This window comes from Esox lucius, chromosome 4, assembly GCF_011004845.1.
Source record: "Esox lucius isolate fEsoLuc1 chromosome 4, fEsoLuc1.pri, whole genome shotgun sequence".
Classification (NCBI taxonomy): domain Eukaryota; kingdom Metazoa; phylum Chordata; class Actinopteri; order Esociformes; family Esocidae; genus Esox; species Esox lucius.
The window spans coordinates 5,316,721-5,337,326 of record NC_047572.1 but is presented as its reverse complement, the minus strand read 5'-3'; the positions used below and the strand labels follow the sequence as shown (position 1 = coordinate 5,337,326).

At 42.8% G+C, this 20,606-nt stretch overlaps 1 protein-coding gene across 4 annotated transcripts; it reads left to right on the top strand.

Moving 5' to 3' along the window:
• Positions 1–1,574: 1,574 nt before the first annotated feature.
• LOC109615338 lies at positions 1,575–17,337 on the top strand. 4 transcript variants are annotated; one of them, XR_002196329.2, is made up of 4 exons: positions 1,575–1,706; positions 1,885–2,104; positions 6,954–7,083; positions 16,441–17,337. XR_002196329.2 is itself a non-coding variant. In XM_020044437.2 (4 exons), exons 2-4 carry the CDS (start codon positions 1,941–1,943, stop codon positions 16,832–16,834), a joined length of 669 nt encoding a protein of 222 aa, XP_019899996.2. In that variant the 5' UTR covers positions 1,575–1,706; positions 1,885–1,940; the 3' UTR covers positions 16,835–17,337. The 4 variants fall into 4 exon arrangements, 3 of the variants coding, with proteins under 3 accessions (XP_019899996.2, XP_019899998.2, XP_019899997.2); XM_020044437.2 differs by having other exon boundaries at positions 6,954–7,064; XM_020044439.2 differs by lacking the exon at positions 6,954–7,083.
• The last annotated feature ends 3,269 nt before the right edge of the window (positions 17,338–20,606 follow it).

Here is a 20,606-nt window from a genome sequence, read left to right as displayed (position 1 = left end):
GTCTCGTCAAATTATATTGTGTTTTCTAGATCTTGTAATTTTTGTTGTGTGGAACCCAGCATTAGCTGATGGTTTAAAGACAGCTAACAGTTATCCTCATCAACAAACATAATTAACATGGAAGCTCAAAATTTTCACTAAGTCCTCTTTTTTCTATTTCGTCTATGAATGTTTCAGTGTTTTCAAAATTATTAAACAAAAACATGAATAGGGAGAGAGCTTCTTGTTCTTCCTCTAGAGGTGAAGCCTCTCTGAGCATCTGCAGAGCACCCTGTATTTCCTCATCATTCAGGGGTGAGGACTGCCCAGTCTCAGAAAAGGCCCATGTTGGCATTTACCCAGGCAACAGCATCCCCCAGCTCAACAACGCATCTTTGGAACTGAAATGAAAGATCACAAAAATCACATAGAAGTAGAGGTGTACAAAGTGCAAAGTAAAAGTACTAAACTGTGTTCGGCTTTGTTCACCACTTTAGGGAAGTATCTAATTAAGATCTAAGTAACCAGGTAAAGCAAGCAAATGTATTTATATAGCACAATTCATACATCGAGCCCTGCTCAGTTTATATTCTTCAAACATATCAGAAATTTAACCATTCAGAGATTTATAAATTAAAAGCACCACTTTGAAATCTATTCTGTAACTGACTGGAAACCAATGCAAAGATTTAAGAACCAGAGTGATGTGCTGTTTTCTCTTGGTCCTGGTTAGCATTCTGAATGAGCTGCAGCTGTTTTAAAGTATTTTTGGGGAGTCCAGTTAAGAGGCCATTACATTAGTCAACCCTACTAGAGATAGCATGGATGAGCTTCTCTGGGTCTTTTTGGGGCACCAAGCCTGCAAATCTTGCAATATTTTTGAGATGATAGAATGCTGTTTTGGTGACCGTTTGAATATGACTGTTAAATGTGAGGTCTGAGTTTTATCAGAACACCAAGATTACGCACTTGATCCCTGGTTTTAAGGGCCTGAGAATCCAGCTCTTTACTAATACTTTTTTTTTTAAAAAATTTGCCAAACACAATAATCTCATAATTGTACACAATTTTGGGAGTTCAAAACTAACCAGTGATCAATAAAATTAAAAGGAAGAGTGTAAATAATCAATTAAGATCACTGGTTAGTTATGAACTCTGTTTAGGTAATTTAGCTCATCCTTAGCAACTTCACAAAACCGGTGAACACAGCCAAATACAATTTTTTTCACCACTGCATAGAAGATGGCCATGACAAATTATTATTTTGTTTACATTTCTAAACAATGACAACATAGTGTATATTAAGCTACAAAATAAATAGGTCTTGCCTGCTTGCATAGAGTGACAGGTGCATCACACATCTAGTTATAACTACCCTAATAGACTAGACCTGGCTTAAGCCCCATGTGGTGCGAGACAAGGCAACCGTGTTTGACATCCACCTTGTAACTGCCTTTGTCCAGTTTATTTTGTATTAGCACTTTTACTATTTGTTTTTCTTTCTAAATTGAATGTTAATAGTAAGACGGAATTAATTATTGGTCCCGCCCGGAGGTTTCCGGCCGGGCGCCTTTGAGCGACGCACTGAAGAAAACTTTACCGCGAAAGAGACTGATTATTCCGCTGTTGTCATGTTTAAGTAAATAAGTTGGCAGGAAAATATACAGAAGATGATTCAGGAGATTTGAAAGGATGTTTAGCACCTCTTTGTGATAAGCAGCAATGAGGTTTGTTGACAGCTTTATTTTGCTGTATATGTTTCTGTTTACATATGTTTTTCATGTGCCATGTTTACTGATGTATAACATATAAAGTGGCTAGCCGTATATGGACTGGATTGTAAACAATATATGTGACATGCATATAGCATTATTTTGTTAATTTAATTTTCTTTCTTCAAACAAGTTCTCATGGGTTGACCAACATTAAAGCCCTGTGTTCTAACCAAGACCTCTTGCTTCATGCCTGTCACTGGGGGAGCTACACACCTGTCAAATCCCGGGCCGTGTACATTTTGCACCACCCTCTGTTGGAGCCCCATGCACTGTCAATACGCCTCAACCAGGATTCGATTGAAGCAAAGTTGCAGCTGCACTGCAAGCTGGAACGCTGCGGTACGTTACCGGTAAGTTTTAGGTAATAATCGCAATCCATGTGCCACATCATGTCAGAAATAATAACAAGTAGCCTACCTCATCACGTAGCTAGCTTTCTTTAAACGTAACTATAAGGGTTGTCGTGTAGTCTGTCTCTGGAGAGCTATTCGAATCTCAGATTCAAAGATTTTAGTAGATCTTAGCGAACATGTTAACTATCCCTAAATATATAGCTAGCGGTTGTCAATTGGAAGCACTTACCAAAATCTTCGTCATTGACCCTGTAATTCTTCCTTCCTAAATGCATGCACTTAATCGAAAACACCACACCAATGGAAACCTTCAATGGGCGTAACTTAATATTAAGGAACCCCCATATTAAGTTATGCCCCTTACTTGCGGTCTGCAGATATACCCTCCTCAGTATCCTGGCTGTAAGGGTATTGTTAGGGCGAAGTGCACCAAATGTGGGGTGTACCTGTGCCTTGCCTCTGCAAAAAACTGCATTGTGAAGTTTCATAACGAAAAAAGGTGAAGAGATCCACAAGGATTAGTGGGGCACATGTTCATAGCCTCTCATAAGATAATGCATAATGTTGAATTTTCATTAACTGCAATGTTTTGGGTTTTATGTCAGTGTTTTATGATACATGATGAACAGTATATTTGTTTTCTGAATAAGTTAGCAATTTAAATAATATTCTTAAAAATATAATAAAATTCTAAGAATATTTAAAGCTGCAAGCAGCATTTAGCGCAGACCTGGGCAAACTACGGCCCGCGGGTCACTTCCGGCCCTTTGTACGTCCCTGTCCGGCCCGCGTGAGGCCAATCATTAATTATAGGGATGCACTGAATAGTCGGCCACCGAATAATTGACACAATCTTTTCTTTCAGTGTTTCGGTTTTTGGTTTTCGGCCTTTGGACATTTTATTTTGAAAAGCGTTATGTTTGTATTACTTACGTATGGACGTATATGCGTGCTTGAGCTGAGAGTGAAGGTGAACAGACAAGTGTTGCTAGCCAGGTTACCCTCAAGATGTCAGCTCACGCTAAGAAAATAAAAGTTGATAACGAATGCCGTGTTTTCAACAAGACATGGACTGCCAAGAAATACTTTACAGAAATTAAAGGTAAAGCCGTTTGCTTAATCTGTGGTACACAGGTCGCTGTGTTAAAGGATTATAATTTGAATCGCCACTACACGACGCATGGGAACAAATACAGAAATCTGTCTGATGAGGAGCGCGCGTGGGAGTCTGATGTGTTGCTAGCAAAACAGCAAACCCAACAAGGACTTTTTACGAAACTTCACACCCCCAGAGATGCAGCCGTCAGGACAAGGTATGTAATTTCTCACAAAATCGCCAGAAAAAGTAAGGCGTTTTCTGACGGAGAGATTATTAAGGAGTGCTTATTGGACTCTTGCGTTGTGCCCGGAGAAAAAGGGCGCATTTGAGAATGTGTCACTCTCCCGACGCACTGTAATGAGGTGGGTTGAGGACATCGCAGGAAACTTGGAGCTTCAGCTGAAGAACAGAGCGGCCGACTCTGACTATTTTTCTCTGGCTTTGGATGAGAGCTGCGATGTACGTGACACCGCCCAGCTACTCATCTTCTTACGTGGGATAACTGCAGACTTTCAAATCACGGAGGAGTTGACAACCATGCAGTCAATGAAAAAGACAACCACTGGTAATGACTTGTTCACAGAGGTAAATGCATGTTTGGACATGTTAGGACTCAAGTGGGACAAGCTGGCAGGTGTGACAACAGACGGTTGTCCAAATCTGACAGGGAAAAATGTTGGACTTTTAAAGAGAATGCAGGATAAAGTGACAGAAATTGACATTTTTGCATTGTATTATACATCAGGAAGTGTTATGTAAGACAGTGTTATAAATGAACCATGTTGTTGATGCTGTAACTAAAACAGTTAACTTCATCTGAGCGAGAGCATTAAGTCACAGACAATTTGTTGCATTTTTGGAGGAAAATTAAATAGCTTATGTCACCATATTCAATTACTGCACTGTCAGGTGGCTCAGCCTTGGCAAAGTACTGAAAAATGTCTGGGACCTGAGAGACCAGATTCAGGATTTCTGTGTTAAGAAAGGACATAACATCCCAGAGCTTTCAGATAAAGACTGGGTGGCAGACCTCGGATTCGCTGTTGATGTGACTGCACTAATGAACAAACTAAATGTCAAACTGCAGTGCAAGGGCCTTTTTGTGCATGAGATGTACAGTGCAGTGAAGGCTTTCATGAGAAAGTTGCAGCTTATCTCAAGCCATGTGAAGGACAACATTCTGACCCACTTGCCAACACTAAAGAAGGCCAAAAGATCAGCCGATCACATCCACAAGTACTCAACCATTTTAGAAGCACTGCTTGCAGAGTTTAAGCCGATTTCAAGATTTCTAAACTCTTGAGAGTGAAATGCACATGGTTTCTTCTCCCTTCAACTGCAGTGTGGATAATGCACCAAGTGATGTTCAGATGGAACTCATTGACCTGCAGTCTGACACACTTCTGGCAGAGCACTTCAGGTCAGTCTCACTGCTGGACTTTTATTCCTCCCTCAAAGAGGAGAACTTTCCACACCTGAGGAGGCATGCTCAGAGGATTCTAGTCCTCTTTGGATCTACCTATGTATGTGAACAGACATTCTCAGTGATGAAGTTCAACAAATCCAAACACCGATCCTCTATCACTGATGACCACCTCTCAGCTGTCCTTCGCATAGCCACCTCAGACATTCAGCCAGATTTCAATGCCCTAGTTCAAGCCCAGAACAGACTGGATTATTCTCACTGAAGAGGTAAAATGAGGTGGAAAACATTACAGGTTTTTGTTTGTTGTATTGCTGTATTTCTATAAACTTGTTGTTTTTCATTGTATGTGGAGATTAACAAGTTACAAAAAAATTGCACTGATTCAATAATTGCTTTTGTTTTCTTATTTGACCTATACACCACAATATTCACATTGCCTAATATAAATATTTACAGAATTGTTTTATTCTTCCGATTATCTGTACCAGCTATTCAAAATATATAATTTAGTACATTTTACAATGGAAGAAAGTTGAGCAGAATTAAGTTCAAGTTATCGTTGGTGTGGCCCTCTGACACAATTCAGGTTTCTCATGTGGCACCTTGTAAAAATTTATTGCCCACCCCTGATTTAGCGGGTTTCAGCATTGAAGCAACTACTAGAAAGATTGCAATTTTTTTCAACTTATATCCATAGTTGCAAGTAATACAACATCTGTTTTCCCCTTCCTATAGTGCCCCGATGTGGCCAACTTGAAACATCATTCATACAATGTAAAATCACAACCCTGATTATGTGTACCAAATTTAATCTCACTGCGTGACAAAGAACAACAGATATTGTGTTATGGCAATTATGCCGCCACTGTTTGGCCAAACTGAATGTACTTGCATGTTACATTGCATTAGTTTTCAGGACATTTACCTCAAATGGTATTATAATACAATTTTCTGCATCAGATAAATATGGATACTTCAAATGTCTGACACTATCAGTGATGTACAACACCTTAGGCACCCAACAATGTAACTAGGTAGTTCTTAGAATTCTTCAGAATGTAATAAATGTAGACAACTTTTATGATAAATGTGACTGAACGGATGTTTATCAGTCTTCCCCAGTCCAGGACATATTAATGAATTCACATTTTGCTTGTTGTAAGATAATGATGACGTCAGAAGAAATAATCATTATTATTTTCAAAGGTATGTTAACTTAAGTATGTGCATTAACATCAATGATTGAGCAAACTATTTGTCTTAGAATTGTTTAATTTTGATTATCAAAAGACTACAATAAAACCAATACCTTTCCAGGTTTTAATTTATTTGGAAAATACCCTCCCTATTCTTAGTGTAAAAATATGTTGACTGGTAGGGTATGGGCAAAGAGCCTACGTACCCATGTGTTGTTAAATTACAACTCAGATTTTCTTTTATTTTAAACACAGTAACTGAACTGTCCCCCATGAAACCTTAGTTCAGGGGGAAAAAATATGGTAACGGCAAGAGACGTTTGTTTCTAACCAGTGTGTTTGTTTTACATTCAATCCATTTTCTTATCCTTTACACAAGCAATAGTGCATAAGTCAAAGTAAAAATTTTTATAAACTCCCAATGTTGACCAAATTTCTGTACACTTAGATTTAACAATATTAAAATAAAGTTACTACAAATAAAATCAGTAGAAGAATAAAAGGGGTACAATAGCTTCTCTGCTGTAAGAAAATGGCAAAACTACACATGAGCAAATGAGGCACAGCAGGTCACAGCGCACGTCCTCACTTCGGCAGCTAGCTGCCAGCGTAAAGCAGTTGGGCCGCTGGTGGAAAGCTGCCAGACATGCAAATAAGCTGATGCAAATTGAGATCAGGAGAAAAGCAACAAAAGTTGGCGGTAGGACATTATAACCTCCGGCGGTCCGCCATCAGTAAAACGCCTGCACGCCGCCATTGCTAAAAAAATCACATTAAGAACCAGAATATGTATGTAGATTGTCATGTCCTGTCTATGCCACTAGCCATCTCTGCGCTGGGCTGGGGCCATAGTCAGGACCAGACAGAAAGTGGTGCCTCTAGGCACCTCTAATGCCGTTTTGGTCTCCCCAATTGGAGGCAGGTGTAAATCGTTGCCTCCAATTGCGGGAACCTATTGATGTTGAGTGTTTGTCCACACCTGGTGTGGATCATTGGTTTTGGGTTGGTGCTACCTGCTCAAAGTGATCAGTTGTTGATTTTGTGTTGGTTGTTTTTGCTTCATTAAACCATGGATTTCTACACTCTCGTCTCTGCGCCTGTGTCCTGCCTCCACAACCGTGACAGAATGATCCACCAAACGCCTGACAGTGACACAGAGGGGGAGGAGAACCCCTACCGTCACCTGCTCCACACCTGGCCAGCCCAGCGACAACCCCGGAAGAGGCAACAACAGAGGTGACGTCACGAACCTGCAGTGAGTCAGCCCCAAAAATAGTTTTGGGGGGGCTAATGGGGTGCCCGAGGGGGGGCCTAGCCCAAGCCCTTTCATACCACCTCCCAATGCCATGGGACTGGATAGGCAGTCGTCTAGCCATCCGGTGCACCCCAGTCGCTGCTCTGCAGCCTGCTCTACGTTTGGTGCCATCTCCAAGGTGCCAAGCAACCTCTCTACGTCTAAGTTCCAACCCCCTCTAAATGCTGAGCGCCCAGGAGACAAATAAGCGGTCATTGGGTCCGATTTATAAGTAAAAATGTTACTGCAAAAACACCAACACAAAACGCCCTTTGAATGCATTTAAAAATATTTTTCATTAAACACTAGAAAACAGAACATTTAAACATTATATTAGGAATTTTTCATTGAACACTAGAAAACACAACACTATATTTGGAAACATTTCTTGTAAAATGAACTGAATTTGTTAATACAGCTCTGGAAAAAATTAAGAGACCACTCCTAATTTTTCTTCAAATTTTATTTGGAACTTGGGTGTAATTTTGTCATAGAATGAAACAAACATTTTCATTTTACTCAAACACATACCTATGAATAGTAAAACCAGAGTAACTGATAATTTTCAGTGGTCTCTTAATTTTTTCCAGAGCTGTATATCAATGTCCTCCTATGCAACTTTACACCACCTATCGGCAGTGAGTTTTACCTATCGGCTATATAACTCTATTAGGATCTGACATTGTCATTACTAACTAAGAGCATATTGACTAGTTTGAAGCAGTGTCACCTCCAACCGTCATTGTACCGATGTTGGTACAATGAACACAGACTTTCGTTTCAAATGGGGTTAAAGCTGATGGGCCCTTTCCATAAATCTATTGCATTAGATGCATTGCCATATTTCAGAAACTCGTTGATGACTAACAAGCGAACATGAAACCATAATCATGCTAGCTAGCACTAGCTGGAACAATAATATGCCCACTTCGACCAGTTTGCATAAGGTTAAATCTAGCTAAAAGGCAATAAAATTGCTTCTTCCAAGCAATTCTTCCAAGCAATTCCAAGAATAACACCAACCGGAGATTGAAGAACCCAAAGCTGAGGCCTGGCTGTGTAATTCCAGGGATGACAATGCTGAAGCCTTCTATGGAAACCCCGGACCCTGACAGCTCGATTCCACCAGCATACCCAACAAGAAACTACCATTGGCTTGATCGGTTTGGTGATCAGCTAGTACCTCTTAATCTGCCATACCTTTCAAATGCTAACAAGAGTTATCACAAAATGGACAAACGCCTTGCACCAAATGTTTTAAACATCATCAAAGCAACATCATCAGCCTACTGATGTTTGTGAAGAAAATGTTAGACTAGTTCTCAGAAACCTGTATGGTACAACAATAATGATCAAAGTTACATATTCCGGGTTGGGGATACTTTGAGACGTTAACAAAAGGCTATGAAAAAGGGTACACTGATGAATATTTACAATGACAGAATGCATTCCGCGGTTACCTCCTGTATATAGAATAAAATATTACGATGGCGATGTGATATTTTGGGATCTTTTATGAACAGGAATTACTGAAAATAATCGTGGCAGTTCTGGATGAGAAAGTACAGAAAGGGAAGAAAATGAGCTTGGTTGGCCTGAGAAATTCAACAGCTGGAAACCATCGGAACAAGTGCTAGACCTAGAAACTGGATAAAACTCCAAGATTTTCAGGATCACGTCATTTACATTGACTGCAATAAGCATGGGTGACGGTTGTTTCTACCTAACGCTGCCCAATAACTCGTCGAGACATGTGTATCCAAACAATTCGAGTTCGACCTATATCACAAAATTTGCCAAAGGTATAGATTTGAAAGGTGAATGGGAAGTCTTTGATAGAATTCCAATACCTGCATATGTGGAAGACTTTTACAAAGGGGTGAAAATTTGAACTACTCTTGGGAAAATGAACTCAATACCGGTTATTACAATGGCAATCTACACAGATATAATTGATTATCAATGAGTGGGTGACAGTCAAGTCCCGATGTTACGAACTGTACATATTGCAGGGAAAAAGAACGAAGTTGTAACGGTGACTTACGACAAGCCACACTATGTACCTTATAGTAAGAGCCAGTTTGATGAGATCTGTATTGAAGTAAAATCTAATCAGAATCAGCTGTTTCATTTGTAGTGGGGAAGGTGATTGCAAAATTACACTTCAGACCCGTCAAACATTCTTTTAGACTATAAAATGCAGCCTCAGAAACTCTTACGATGATCCTCAAAGGTACGTTGAATACTACACAACACAGGCCGGTAACAGTTTACCGGGGTATCTTGGTAGCGCTGCAATGTATGGGGCTGGTCTAGGGGGCCTTTTCCGAGGGCTTTTTCCAGATGGCAATACCTTTGTTGAAGCGTGAGTTCTCAATAGCAAAACCACATCTGAAAAATATATTTATATTATCTGCGTCACTATTTGTCAAGAAAGTGTCTGTTGGAGCCATTCCGTGTATTGGGATGGGTTGGCGCTGTGATCTGCCACTTAAGACGGGGGCTAATTAGTGCTGGTGTGGCGCACAGCGAGGTGCATGGTTTTTGACCGTGAGACACGGCATGTAGGCAAATCACGTTTATTTTGAGAAATGTTTGATTTTTCGTTATGTTAATAAATGGATTGGCATATCCCACTTTAAGTTCAGACTTTTGAAAGTTTATTTTTAGTTTCTTCTTTTTATTTCATTATTTAAGCCAAGAGGAAACAGCACGTCAAAAACACGCTTGCAAAACAACTTAAATGTGCGCCAACAGTGTCTGTTTCACCAGCCATGAAACTTGAACACGCTCAAGCACTACTCTCAACCACTGCCAAGTACCTAACTGAAAGAGTGTTAGTTTACTCTGCCAAAATGTATTGCATTGAATTGGTGGACAATGACAGTTTTACAGGGAAAACTATTTAATTTCAAATATTATAATTTGGAGTTTATGGTTATGTATGTAGACGGTCAGCAATTTCCTAGCAAACCATTCCAACCAAATTACACAACAGGGTCAGCCGTGCATGAATTTTACCAATTGGCCTTGGCTTCAGGAAAACACCTAAAGGACCAAACCTTGGCTATTGACAGGTCTGACGTCTTACACGGCTATGCCCTTTATGCGTTCAACTGCGCGCCAAATGTGGTCAGCACCTATCCTTGATCAAGTCAGGGAATGTATGACTTGAGATGAGGTTCAGACAACCACTACCCCACACACTTAATTTGGTTGCTTATTACATTTTTGACTCCATTATCAAAGTGTCAAACCGGCGACAAGTCATGGTTGACTACTATTAAGAAAACAGTGTGGAAATAAATACCGCAAATTTGACCGGTGTGGTCAACCAATTTTCATCTAGGACTCATTTCTATAATAATAATAATAATTGTTATTTATATAGCGCTTTTCTTAGACTCAAAGTCACTTTACAATGCTGGTTGGTTATAAAAACAGAACAAAACAAAAGAAACAAAAAAAGACAAGATTCAGACACAGATGAGAAGGGAGGGGGGCGTGGGGCTACGGATAGACAGAGGTGAAGAGATGGGTCTTGAGGTGGGACTAGAAGATGGTGAGGAATTCAGAGGTGCGGATCACTTGGGGAAGGGAGTTCCAGAGCCTGGGAGCTGCCCTGGAGAAGGCTGTCCCCAAAACTGCGGATGTAGGATTTATAGATGGAGAGGAGACCAGCTGAGGAGGATCTGAGGGACCGTGAGGGTTGGTATGGGGAGAGGAGGTCAGTGAGGTATGAGGGGGCCAGATGGTGGAGGGCTTTGTAGGTGAGGACCAGGATTTTGTAGGTGATCCGGTGGGAGATAGGAAGCCAGTGGAGGTGTTTTAGGACTGGAGTGATGTGGTGCCAGGATTTGGAGCGGGTGATGAGTCGGGCTGCTGCGTTTTGGACCAGTTGGAGTTGGTTGATGTTGGTAGAGCTGATGCCGAGGAGAATTGAGTTGCAGTAGTCCAGTCGGGAGGAGATGAAGGCGTGAATGAGTCTTTCAGCAGCGGGGGGTGTGAGAGGGGGTCTGATTTTGGCCATGTTGCGGAGTTGAAAGAAGGAGGTTTTAATGACTTGACGGATGTGTGGCTCAAGGGAGAGGGTAGAATCAAAGATAACGCCAAGGTTGCGGGCCTGGGGAGATGGGGAGACAATGGTGCCGTCGATGGTGAGAGTGGGGTTATTGGTTTTGCTGAGTGTGGATTTGGAGCCTATCAGGAGAAATTCTGTTTTGTCGCTGTTGAGTTTGAGGAAGTTGTGTTGTGGAGTAGGGAGGGGGTCAAAGGAGCAGGTAGTGGGTTTGGAAGAGCTGATGAGTTTGGAGATTTCAGGAGGAGTGACCGGGTCAAACTGGGAGAGGAGGCAGTGAGGAGGAGGGGTCGAGAGGTCAGGAGAGATGGGGAGTGGAGGGTCCATGGTGGGTGCTGGAGTAGATACTGAGAGGTGAGATACAGGAGATAGAGATTAATAGATGATGTTGATTTTGTCAGCGAAAAAGTGGAGGAATGAGTTGCAGAGATCCGGAGTAGAGGTTGGTAGGGTGTTGGTCCGAGGCTTGATGAGGTTGATCATTGTGGAGAAGAGGGTTCTGGGGTTTTGGCAGGGGTCGGTGAAGATGGTGGAAAGGCAGCAATGAGGGCGTCTTTGTAGGCAGTGAGATGGAGTTTATAGGCTTCATGATGGACTGTGAGGGATGATTTCTTTGTCAGACGTTCAAGTTGGCGGCTAGTTTGTTTCATTTTCCGGAGTGCAGGTGTGTACCAGGATGAAGATGTGTTAAAAGTGACAGTTTTTGTTTTGAGGGGGGCCAGAGTGTTGAGGGAGGTAGACAAGGCGGAGTTGAGGTTAAGGTTGCGTAAGGTGATCTCTCTGAGGAGGCGGGGACGTGGGGTTGGAGAAGGGATGGTAAAAAGTATCAGTTTGTTATCACAGGATCGAGGTTGGGGAATGTGACATGTTGGGTGAGAGAGAAGTTATCCAGTAAAATGGTGAATACTGATGAGAGCTTGCAGGTGGAGGAGTCCATGTGGATGTTTAAGTCACCGAGTAGCAGCAGACGTGGAAAGAGAGATGAGGCTAGTGTGAGGAGTTCAGTAAAATCAGTGAGGAAGGAGGGATTTGGTTTAGGTGGCCGGTAAATGAGGATGACTGTCATGGAGGAAAGAGCTTTGAAGGTGAGATATTCAAACAATGATACTGAGGGGAGGGTGAGTTCTGTGATCTGGAAGTTTTGATTGATGATAACAGCGAGGCCACCTCCACGGCGGGAGGGACAGGGTTTGCAGATGTAGTTGTAGCCAGGGGGGGATGCTTGGTTGAGGGAGAAGAAGTCATTGGGTTGTTGCCAGGTTTCAGTGAGCAGAAGGAAGTCCAGAGTGTTGTCTAGGATTAGTTAATGGAGGGCAGGGGCTTTATTGTTGAGTGGTCGGGTGTTGAGGAGGGCAAAGTTGGCATGGTGAGAGGGTGGTGGGATGGGGGCAGGCTGGAGAGATCTGAGGTTGTCCTGGTTAGCAGTGCGTATGGTCGGTGGGGTGTGGGGGTATTGCATTTGCCGGGGGACAGTGAGCGGATTTGCAGATGATTGGAGAGTATGATTAAGTGTATATGAAGTGCGGAAGGCACTGTAGTCCAGTCCGGGTTTTCTGTGCAGCCAGACGATGCGTTCAGCCCTATGTGATCCAGTGGGTGCAGTATTCTGATGACATGAGACAGATGCGACAGAGCGTGCAGGTGACCAGATGGATGGAATGGATTGTCCGTGGAAGAAAACAAACTTGCGGCGAGAACTTCTGTGGATGTAACAGGGTCGACGTAGAAGTCTGAGCTGTTTGATGACTGGGATGCAGGATGGAATGGAGTAGTTGACGAGTTCGACTAGTTGCAGAGTTGAATATTTGAACATGATGCCGGGCAGAAGGACTGAGAGCTCCGTGGTAGCGGTTAGCCGTGGGCTACGGGCACAGAGGTGGATAAATGATGTGAATGCCAGAATGATCCACGGCATGACAGGAGGAGATGAAAGTCTCGGTCACGGCTCGCATCTGGTGGAGGTTGCCTGTGAGAAGGAGGCCAGCAATCGGGCCACTGTAGCAGCTAGGACTACCTGCCATGCATTTGGTGAACGGGGGCAGCCAGCTAGCGGCTAACCGACGAGGCGACGGTCCGGTCGAGGAGCACAGGCGGCTTCGGGAACCAGCTGAGAAGCTGTCCAGTGATACAGAGGCTGTCCATAGGAAGGTGTACAGCGAACACAAACAAACAGGAACACAAGAGTAGCAGACAGAGAAGTGGCGAATATGCAGTGCCAGCGTTCTCTCACGTCCTCTGACGGTACACAACCACTATGTTGTGCTGGCATGCAACCAACTACCTAGTGGACCAGTCCGGGATGTTGCATCAATGATGATTGTTAATACACACCCGAGCAATCACACCGGGGAACACTGGCTAGATATTTACTTAACAGACAATTGTATTGGAAGGTTTTATGACAGTTTTTGAAAACCCCCAGATTTTACGTATTTTCCCTAGTCAATCAATGCCTTTCTGCAAACCTGTGAGAATGTGGAATACAGTTAAAAAAGTACAGGACATGATTTCAACCACGTTTGGAAAACATTGTGTTCTTTCTCTATCTAATGAGAAGAGGTCTGAGTTATAAAAATGCTATGTCTTCTTATATTGTTGATTTACAAGAAAACGATGTGCTAGTCTCAAGAATTGTAGCTAAGATGTACCAGAGTAAGCGTGATAAGCTAATGTTTAATTGCTTACAACATGCTCAATCTTGTGAATCTTTTCATTTGTGTCATGGTGCTTGAAGAAATAGAAAAGGTAATCATGTGTATGTCAGCTTTATTATTTAAAAATAAAACAATTTGTAAAACCACATTAATGTTTACATAGTATTTTTCATACAACAATTATTTAAGGTAAAACATACACTTTGAGAATGAATCACAAATGATAAATAAAAAGCATTAAATAAAAACACATTAAAATGGAAGCCATTTTGTGGGGTCAGTGGTCGGGGGAGCAAAGAAAGCTTTGGTTGGTTGATAACCAGTTGCTGGGGGAGTGGCTAAATCATCAATTGTGTCGCAGATTGATTTTACACCTTACAAGCTCATTTGGAATAGTAGTAAAAGGCATGTTGAGACATGCCATGGCCTCTAAAAACAGCCCCCACCCCAATGGCCTTCTATCATCAGCAATTTTATTTGTAGTTGTCACACTTTTAACCAGGTCCAACAGGTGCAAATCCTTGATTAGCACTCCTTTGAAAATGAATTCACCATTTGAAGTCCATGAAGTCAAATCTTTAGACATGTGCATTCTATTAATAATATATTCAACATTCTTCCTACGACTCACATTATTAAAAATGTAATCAACAAGGTTAACATTTCGGTCAAAAGTTTGCTTAGTCCCTGTCATGTTTACTACATCAGCCCCAGTCTCAGACCTGGGTAGACTTAAAGTGAGTGTATTTGTGTCAAGCTCCCCCTGTCTCACAACAGTCAAAAATCTTTGTAAAATGGCAGAGTATCTTCTAGCTTTCTCATGTAAATCCATATCAGGCTTCAACAGTATATTGCGAATCGATGAGTCCAAATCATTTTCAACAGATTGTCTTATATTGGTGCTAGTCGTTTTGGATTCTCACAGTTTTTCTCACTGATGTTGTGGCAACAGAAAACAATTCTGACCAAGATCCATGTTGTTTAACCGTGTCTCGATGCAATTAGACTGGCTAGGAATGGAACTGCAACGCTTAGTAACAGTAGTAGAAAACCTCCAGAATGGTTGATCGTTTTTCTTTTCTTTGTGACTGTATTGTTCTTTCTAGACATGTATATAATTTTGTCTTTTTGTCTCTTTACTTTTCGGAGCTGCGATTCTGTTAAGGGTATATTTCGGCACCTTAGATTAAGCGCTATTTCACAGAGTGATAGAATGAGGTCAGTGGATGCTGATTCTAAAATAACTTTTTGTTGACTTGCCAGTGCCTTAAATAACATCTTCAAAAGTGGTACATTTCTACAAATGCTTTTAGACATGATCAAACTTTCTTAGGAACATACACGACAGGCCAAACCCCTGAAAATAACCCCATTCTCAGATGGTAGTCTTCTGGTGTTGTAGCTTTAAAGTCAATATGTAAATAACCAAAAGGCGGATATGTTGCTTCTTTAACATTCTCCATGAAGAATCGAGAAAGACCGGGGTATATCTGTCTGCCTAAAATACTAATCTGCTGATTTTCACAGGGGTTTTAAACAAGATGAGGTAGTTTGTGTTCAAGTTAATAGTTCTACTAGATTTCCCTTTAACAAACATGTTTTGGACAAGGTAAATTGCACTCAGGTTACGGTGGTGTGAATATTGTGTGAAAACTCGCTCCATCTCCAAACTCTCTGATGCACTTTTGATTAAATCGTCAATAATTAAAAGGTTGTTTTTCTGAATCGGTAGCAGATTGTCATCACACAGCGATGTTGGTAGACCTTCTATAAAAATAATCTCCCTCACCTTCAACATTTCGTCATACATCGGTTGCCAACATGAATAAACCCAGACGATATTCAGAACATCAGTGTGACGACTGCGCCCTCTGCTGCTTCTCCTCCCCCCCAGCGGTCGACGTCACCGGTCTTATAACACCACCGCCCTACAGACCATGGAGGCCCTGTTTACACACGTCTTCCGGCACTATGGGGTGCCCCAAGACATTGTGTCTGACCGGGGTCCCCAGTTCACGTCCAGGGTGTGGAAGGCGTTCATGCAGCACCTGGGGGTCTCGGTCAGCCTGACCTCGGGAAACCATCCCCAATCTAACGGGCAGGTGGAGCACGTTAATCAAGAAGTAGGCAGGTTCCTTCGGTCCTACTGCCAGGACCGGCTGGGGGAGTGGGCGGAGTTCCTGCCTTGGGCGGAACACGCGTTGAACTCTTCACCACTCCTCCATGGTGATGTCACCATTTCGCTCCTAGCACCCTGGACCCCTGCGGTGGATGATTGGTTCTGGCGGGCGGCGGACACGTGGGAGTCTGTGCAGGCTCGCCTCCGGCTCGCTGTCCGCCGCCAGAAGACCTTTGCTGACCACCACCACAGGGAGGCCCCAGTGTATCGTCCGGGCGACCAGGTCTGGATCTCGACCAAAGACCTGCCCCTCCGCCAAAGACCTGCCCCTCCACCTGCCCTGCTGGAAGTTGGGCTCACAGTTTGTGGGGCCTTTTAAAGTCCTGAGGAGATGCAACGAGGTGACATATCGATTACGCCTTCCCCGACTACCATATTAACCCCTCGTTTCATGTGTCTCTCCTCAGGCCGGTGGTGGCTGGTCCCCTTCATGGGTGTGAGGACATTGAGGGGGCCCTGGCGTACTCCGTCCGCTCCATCATCGACTCGAGGCGCCGGGTGGGGTGCCTCCAGTACCTCGTGGAGTGGGAGGGGTACGGCCCGGAGGAACGGAGCTGGGTTCCGGTGAGAGACATCCTGGCTCTCGCCCTCCTGCGCGACTTCCATCGCCCGGATCGCCCTGCTCTGTGTTCCCCGGGTCGGCCCCAGGGCCGGTGTCGTTGGGGGGGTTGGTGCTGTAATGACTGCGCCCTCTGCTGCCTCTCCTCCCCCTGCAGCAGGCAGGCTCCAGCGGTCGACGTCACCGGTCTTCTAACACCATCGCCCGTCTCATTCATGCATTTCCCCTGTTGTCTTGTTTAGCGCACCTGATCCTCATTCTAATCATTGCCCCCAGTATATATGCTCCCTCTGCTTCCCGTGTCTTTGTGTTTTATTGTCTCGCCTACCCAGAGCATTATCAGGCTACGCCACTATTGTCACTATTAAAACACAGTTCAACAGTACGACTTCGGATTCCTGCTCCTCGTTCCTCCTCGAGCCTGACATTCAGCATTATCCAACAACATCTTGTTTTACCTGGGTTACTGGGGCCAATAATGACACAGCCGAATGGGTGTTGAAGTTGCGGGTCAAAACCGCTATCCATCCTAGAATGTGATTTAGTACCCGTAAGGCCCTGTGCTGTAATCAGGGAGCAGTACACACTTGTTGTACACAACTCTGAAATGCTTAGACACTACTTGGTTTTTCAATCTGAATGTTGTTTTATCTCTCACAATTGTGTCTACATTAGCAAGGACGTAATCATCATCACCACCCTCGCCTCGTACATAGTTATCAACCAGTCGTGTTAGCGTCTCCAAATTAACAATGGTTGTGTTGTAGCTGTTGAGTGTAATGTTTGCTTTGAGACAGGTCAGACCTTTAACAGTTTTGTAACCATGTGTCTTTGGCCCACCACTAACAAATTGAGCAATGCTGTCACCATCTGGCAACTAAACGGTCAAGTCACCCAAGAATGGACCCAGTGGGGGGACCCAATCCCCATGGCGTGTGACAAAGATCACTGAATCAGTGTCTGTGTCTATCCAACCTCTCCAAGAGTGAATACAACTCAAGTCTAGCATAAGCGGTTGTGAACGCGGCAATAAAAATGTTGCCGTTACGTGGTTTGATTCGTGTCTGTTTTGTGTAATGCCACTGTACCATCGCAACGGTGTCTGAGATAAAAGAGAAATAACCAACTTCTATTTCACTGGAAAAAAGGTAGTGGCTAAACCCCTCCGGATCTGTAATTAGCATTCTGTTCATAAGGTTAGACCAACCACCCATCTTACCCCAAAGACTATTCATTACCAGTTTAGCCAAAGATAGCCTAGTACTGTTTACAACAATTTTTTCCCTGTCAAGCTGCACACCCTAATTTTCATGATATTCAGGGATACAGAAAACCCCCAGCTATCTGCGGTTCCATATTCCCGAACTCAAGTATCCGCAGAAATTCTAAAAACGCGCTAGTTTCAGCCATCCAAGCGTCGATCTGGTTAATTGCATTCGGTTAATTGTTTTACTATATAAAAACTTTGTTTTATGTATATTAAATGTATTTATAGGTGTTTTATATCTTATATATTTTATTTACATTATTCACAACATATTTACAATTTTATCATGCAATAAGACAATGGAAAGGGTAATGGGGCGTTCTGTGTAGGGTAACTGGGGTAATGGGGTGTTTTGTGTATTGTAACTGGGGTAATGGGGCGTTTTCTGTAGGATAACTGAGGCAATGGGGCGTTTTCTGTAGGGTAACTGGGTGTTGGGGAGTGATTGTCAAGGGTGCGTCACTTATCCGCAATTTTCCACATCCACGAGGGTTCGCAGAACCGATCCCTCACGGATACGGGAGATGTACTGTATACCGGTCTTTAGCATCATCTGCTTATGCTTCAGGAATGTTTTCATGTAATCTGCAAAAAGATTATCTGATGTCCTGGTGAAATCCCAGACTTCGAATATCCCAGCCTTAACCAGCTCAATAGAAACCCAGGTACCAGTTAAATCTCTTTCTGAATCAATATGTGAACAATCAGCTACCTGGTTTTCAGACTCATTATATACAATCTTACCGCCGACCCTGTGCAGTAAAACAAAGTGATAAAGGCCTTTCGGTGGACACACCGTAGCCCTAACAATACCAAAGTAGGTGTCTAGCAGTTTGAAATCTCAAAAGATTATGTCTGGATGCCCAATCGGATAATTCTTTGTCTTATTGCAGAATGGGTAAAGACTAAAGGGATCGTTATACTGAATAGTCTCCCCTTCTTTTGTCAGCCATTGTTGGTGCATCAACCTGTACTGAATCTTCGTCACTGGATTGGTGCTTGCTGAACAATGACCCTTTGCGTGACAGAGCCAGAAACAGCCTAGAAATTCATAGACTGTGCACACCCCATCGCGTTTAGCATATCCATCAACATAGTAGGCACCGATTTTCACTTCACCCCTGTTCAGGGCTTGCTGTATTGATATATTCTCATCAGAGGCCACATATTCAAGTAATTGGATTGAGCTGTTTGAGAATGTCTTCTGACAACGGTTGTAGTTGTCTTAGGGGACCAATGCAATGGTGTCCTTGGTGAGGAATCTGTTGCAAAAGACTTTCATGCAAGCCGAAGCAATTGTAATTGACCGGAGTGGGTCAACACCACCACACTCCAGGAACTTGAGTCTGTAGCGCATAGAACCATCTCTCTAGTTGACCACATCATTCACGCATTCACGCAAATCATTGCTTGCTACCATTAGCAATAAGTGTCGTGCCAATACCATTGTTAGCAAGGTATGGCATCAATATGTAAACATCCAACCCTTTAGGGTTGTGTGCTATAAATATGTCATTATATTTTCGCCTAAACTTTTTGAAAAAAGCAGCGGCACAACCATCTCCGGCTTAACACCACGTCTTGTTATCAAAGTTATTGCGTACACAAAATTTGATGTGTACACACCGTTCACCGGATTGGCAATTGTCTCAAAATCATAAAATATGTAGCGCTCACTGGGGTCCTCAGGTTTTGAGGGTTTTATGAAACACTGATGATACATTTGAACCACCAGATCCACATTACAATTGGGACACACTGTATAGTTGGTAATACTAACATTGTTATGACGGCTGCAATCGAGACAGTATTTCTTCTGGTCACATCTGCTAACCCAACAACCCACACTTTTGTGGTGCTTCAAGCGTTTATGCTGTCTATAACAAAAGTCAGAATATCCACATACAGTCTGGGAACTGCTTTGTGTTACGGGGTTGGCTATGACAATTTTCATGAAGACAGACACTACAGCTATGTTTACAGCCATGATCGCTACGGGTGTTAAAACATGTATAACACCTTTCACAAACATGACACATCCGGAAAACCCTTCAGATTTACGATGCTGTAGAAATGGTTCTTTTAAGTACACAAAGACGGTTAACCAGCTGTAGTGATTCATCAATCATGATCTCAGCATTACTCTGCATAACACTTTCAAGTAAATTACCAAAGGTGCGTTCATTATATTCATCCGCTCTTATGGTCACATGTACGGGGGCTATCAGAGATTCACCAATCAACTCAATCTGCAGACGATCACCGGACTTGTGTACAAAGTCTGAAGCTATAACAATCAAAGTATCCAAGCCCGCCATAATACTTGCGTAGAATGTGCCAAAATCACCTACTTCACCAGTATTTTGTAAATGTATCAACTGTCATACTTCAACATTGTCAAACACATTATGTTGTATAACTCTAACATCGCCATCACTGCACTGAGTTTGCATCAGAGAGCTTGAAGGAGAGTCAACTAGATCATGTGAAAAATGGGGGCTACTAAGCTTGGTTAACAAGCCTTGTATCTGGGGGTTATTGTGTGCATCGCTGTGTAACAAAGTAATGATTGGTTCATTTGTATTTTGGGGTGTGATCGATTGATTATGTGTAGAGGTTGTTGGCTGTTCCATGTCTGGTCTGTGGTTAGTATTATCTTTCGCCATTTCTCTGGCTTAATGTGTAAATAACAATCCACTTTTCGGGTTTAAATATTCTAACTCAAACATACATTTACATACAGCACA

Coding starts and splice junctions, on each gene's coding strand:
- LOC109615338 (XM_020044437.2), top strand. CDS start 1,941: ATGCCTGTCACTGGGGGAGCTACACACCTGTCAAATCCCGGGCCGTGT. Junction 2,105..6,953: donor AACGCTGCGGTACGTTACCG/GTAAGTTTTAGG, acceptor CAACCGTGACAG/AATGATCCACCAAACGCCTG. Junction 7,065..16,440: donor CGGAAGAGGCAACAACAGAG/GTGACGTCACGA, acceptor GTCTCTCCTCAG/GCCGGTGGTGGCTGGTCCCC.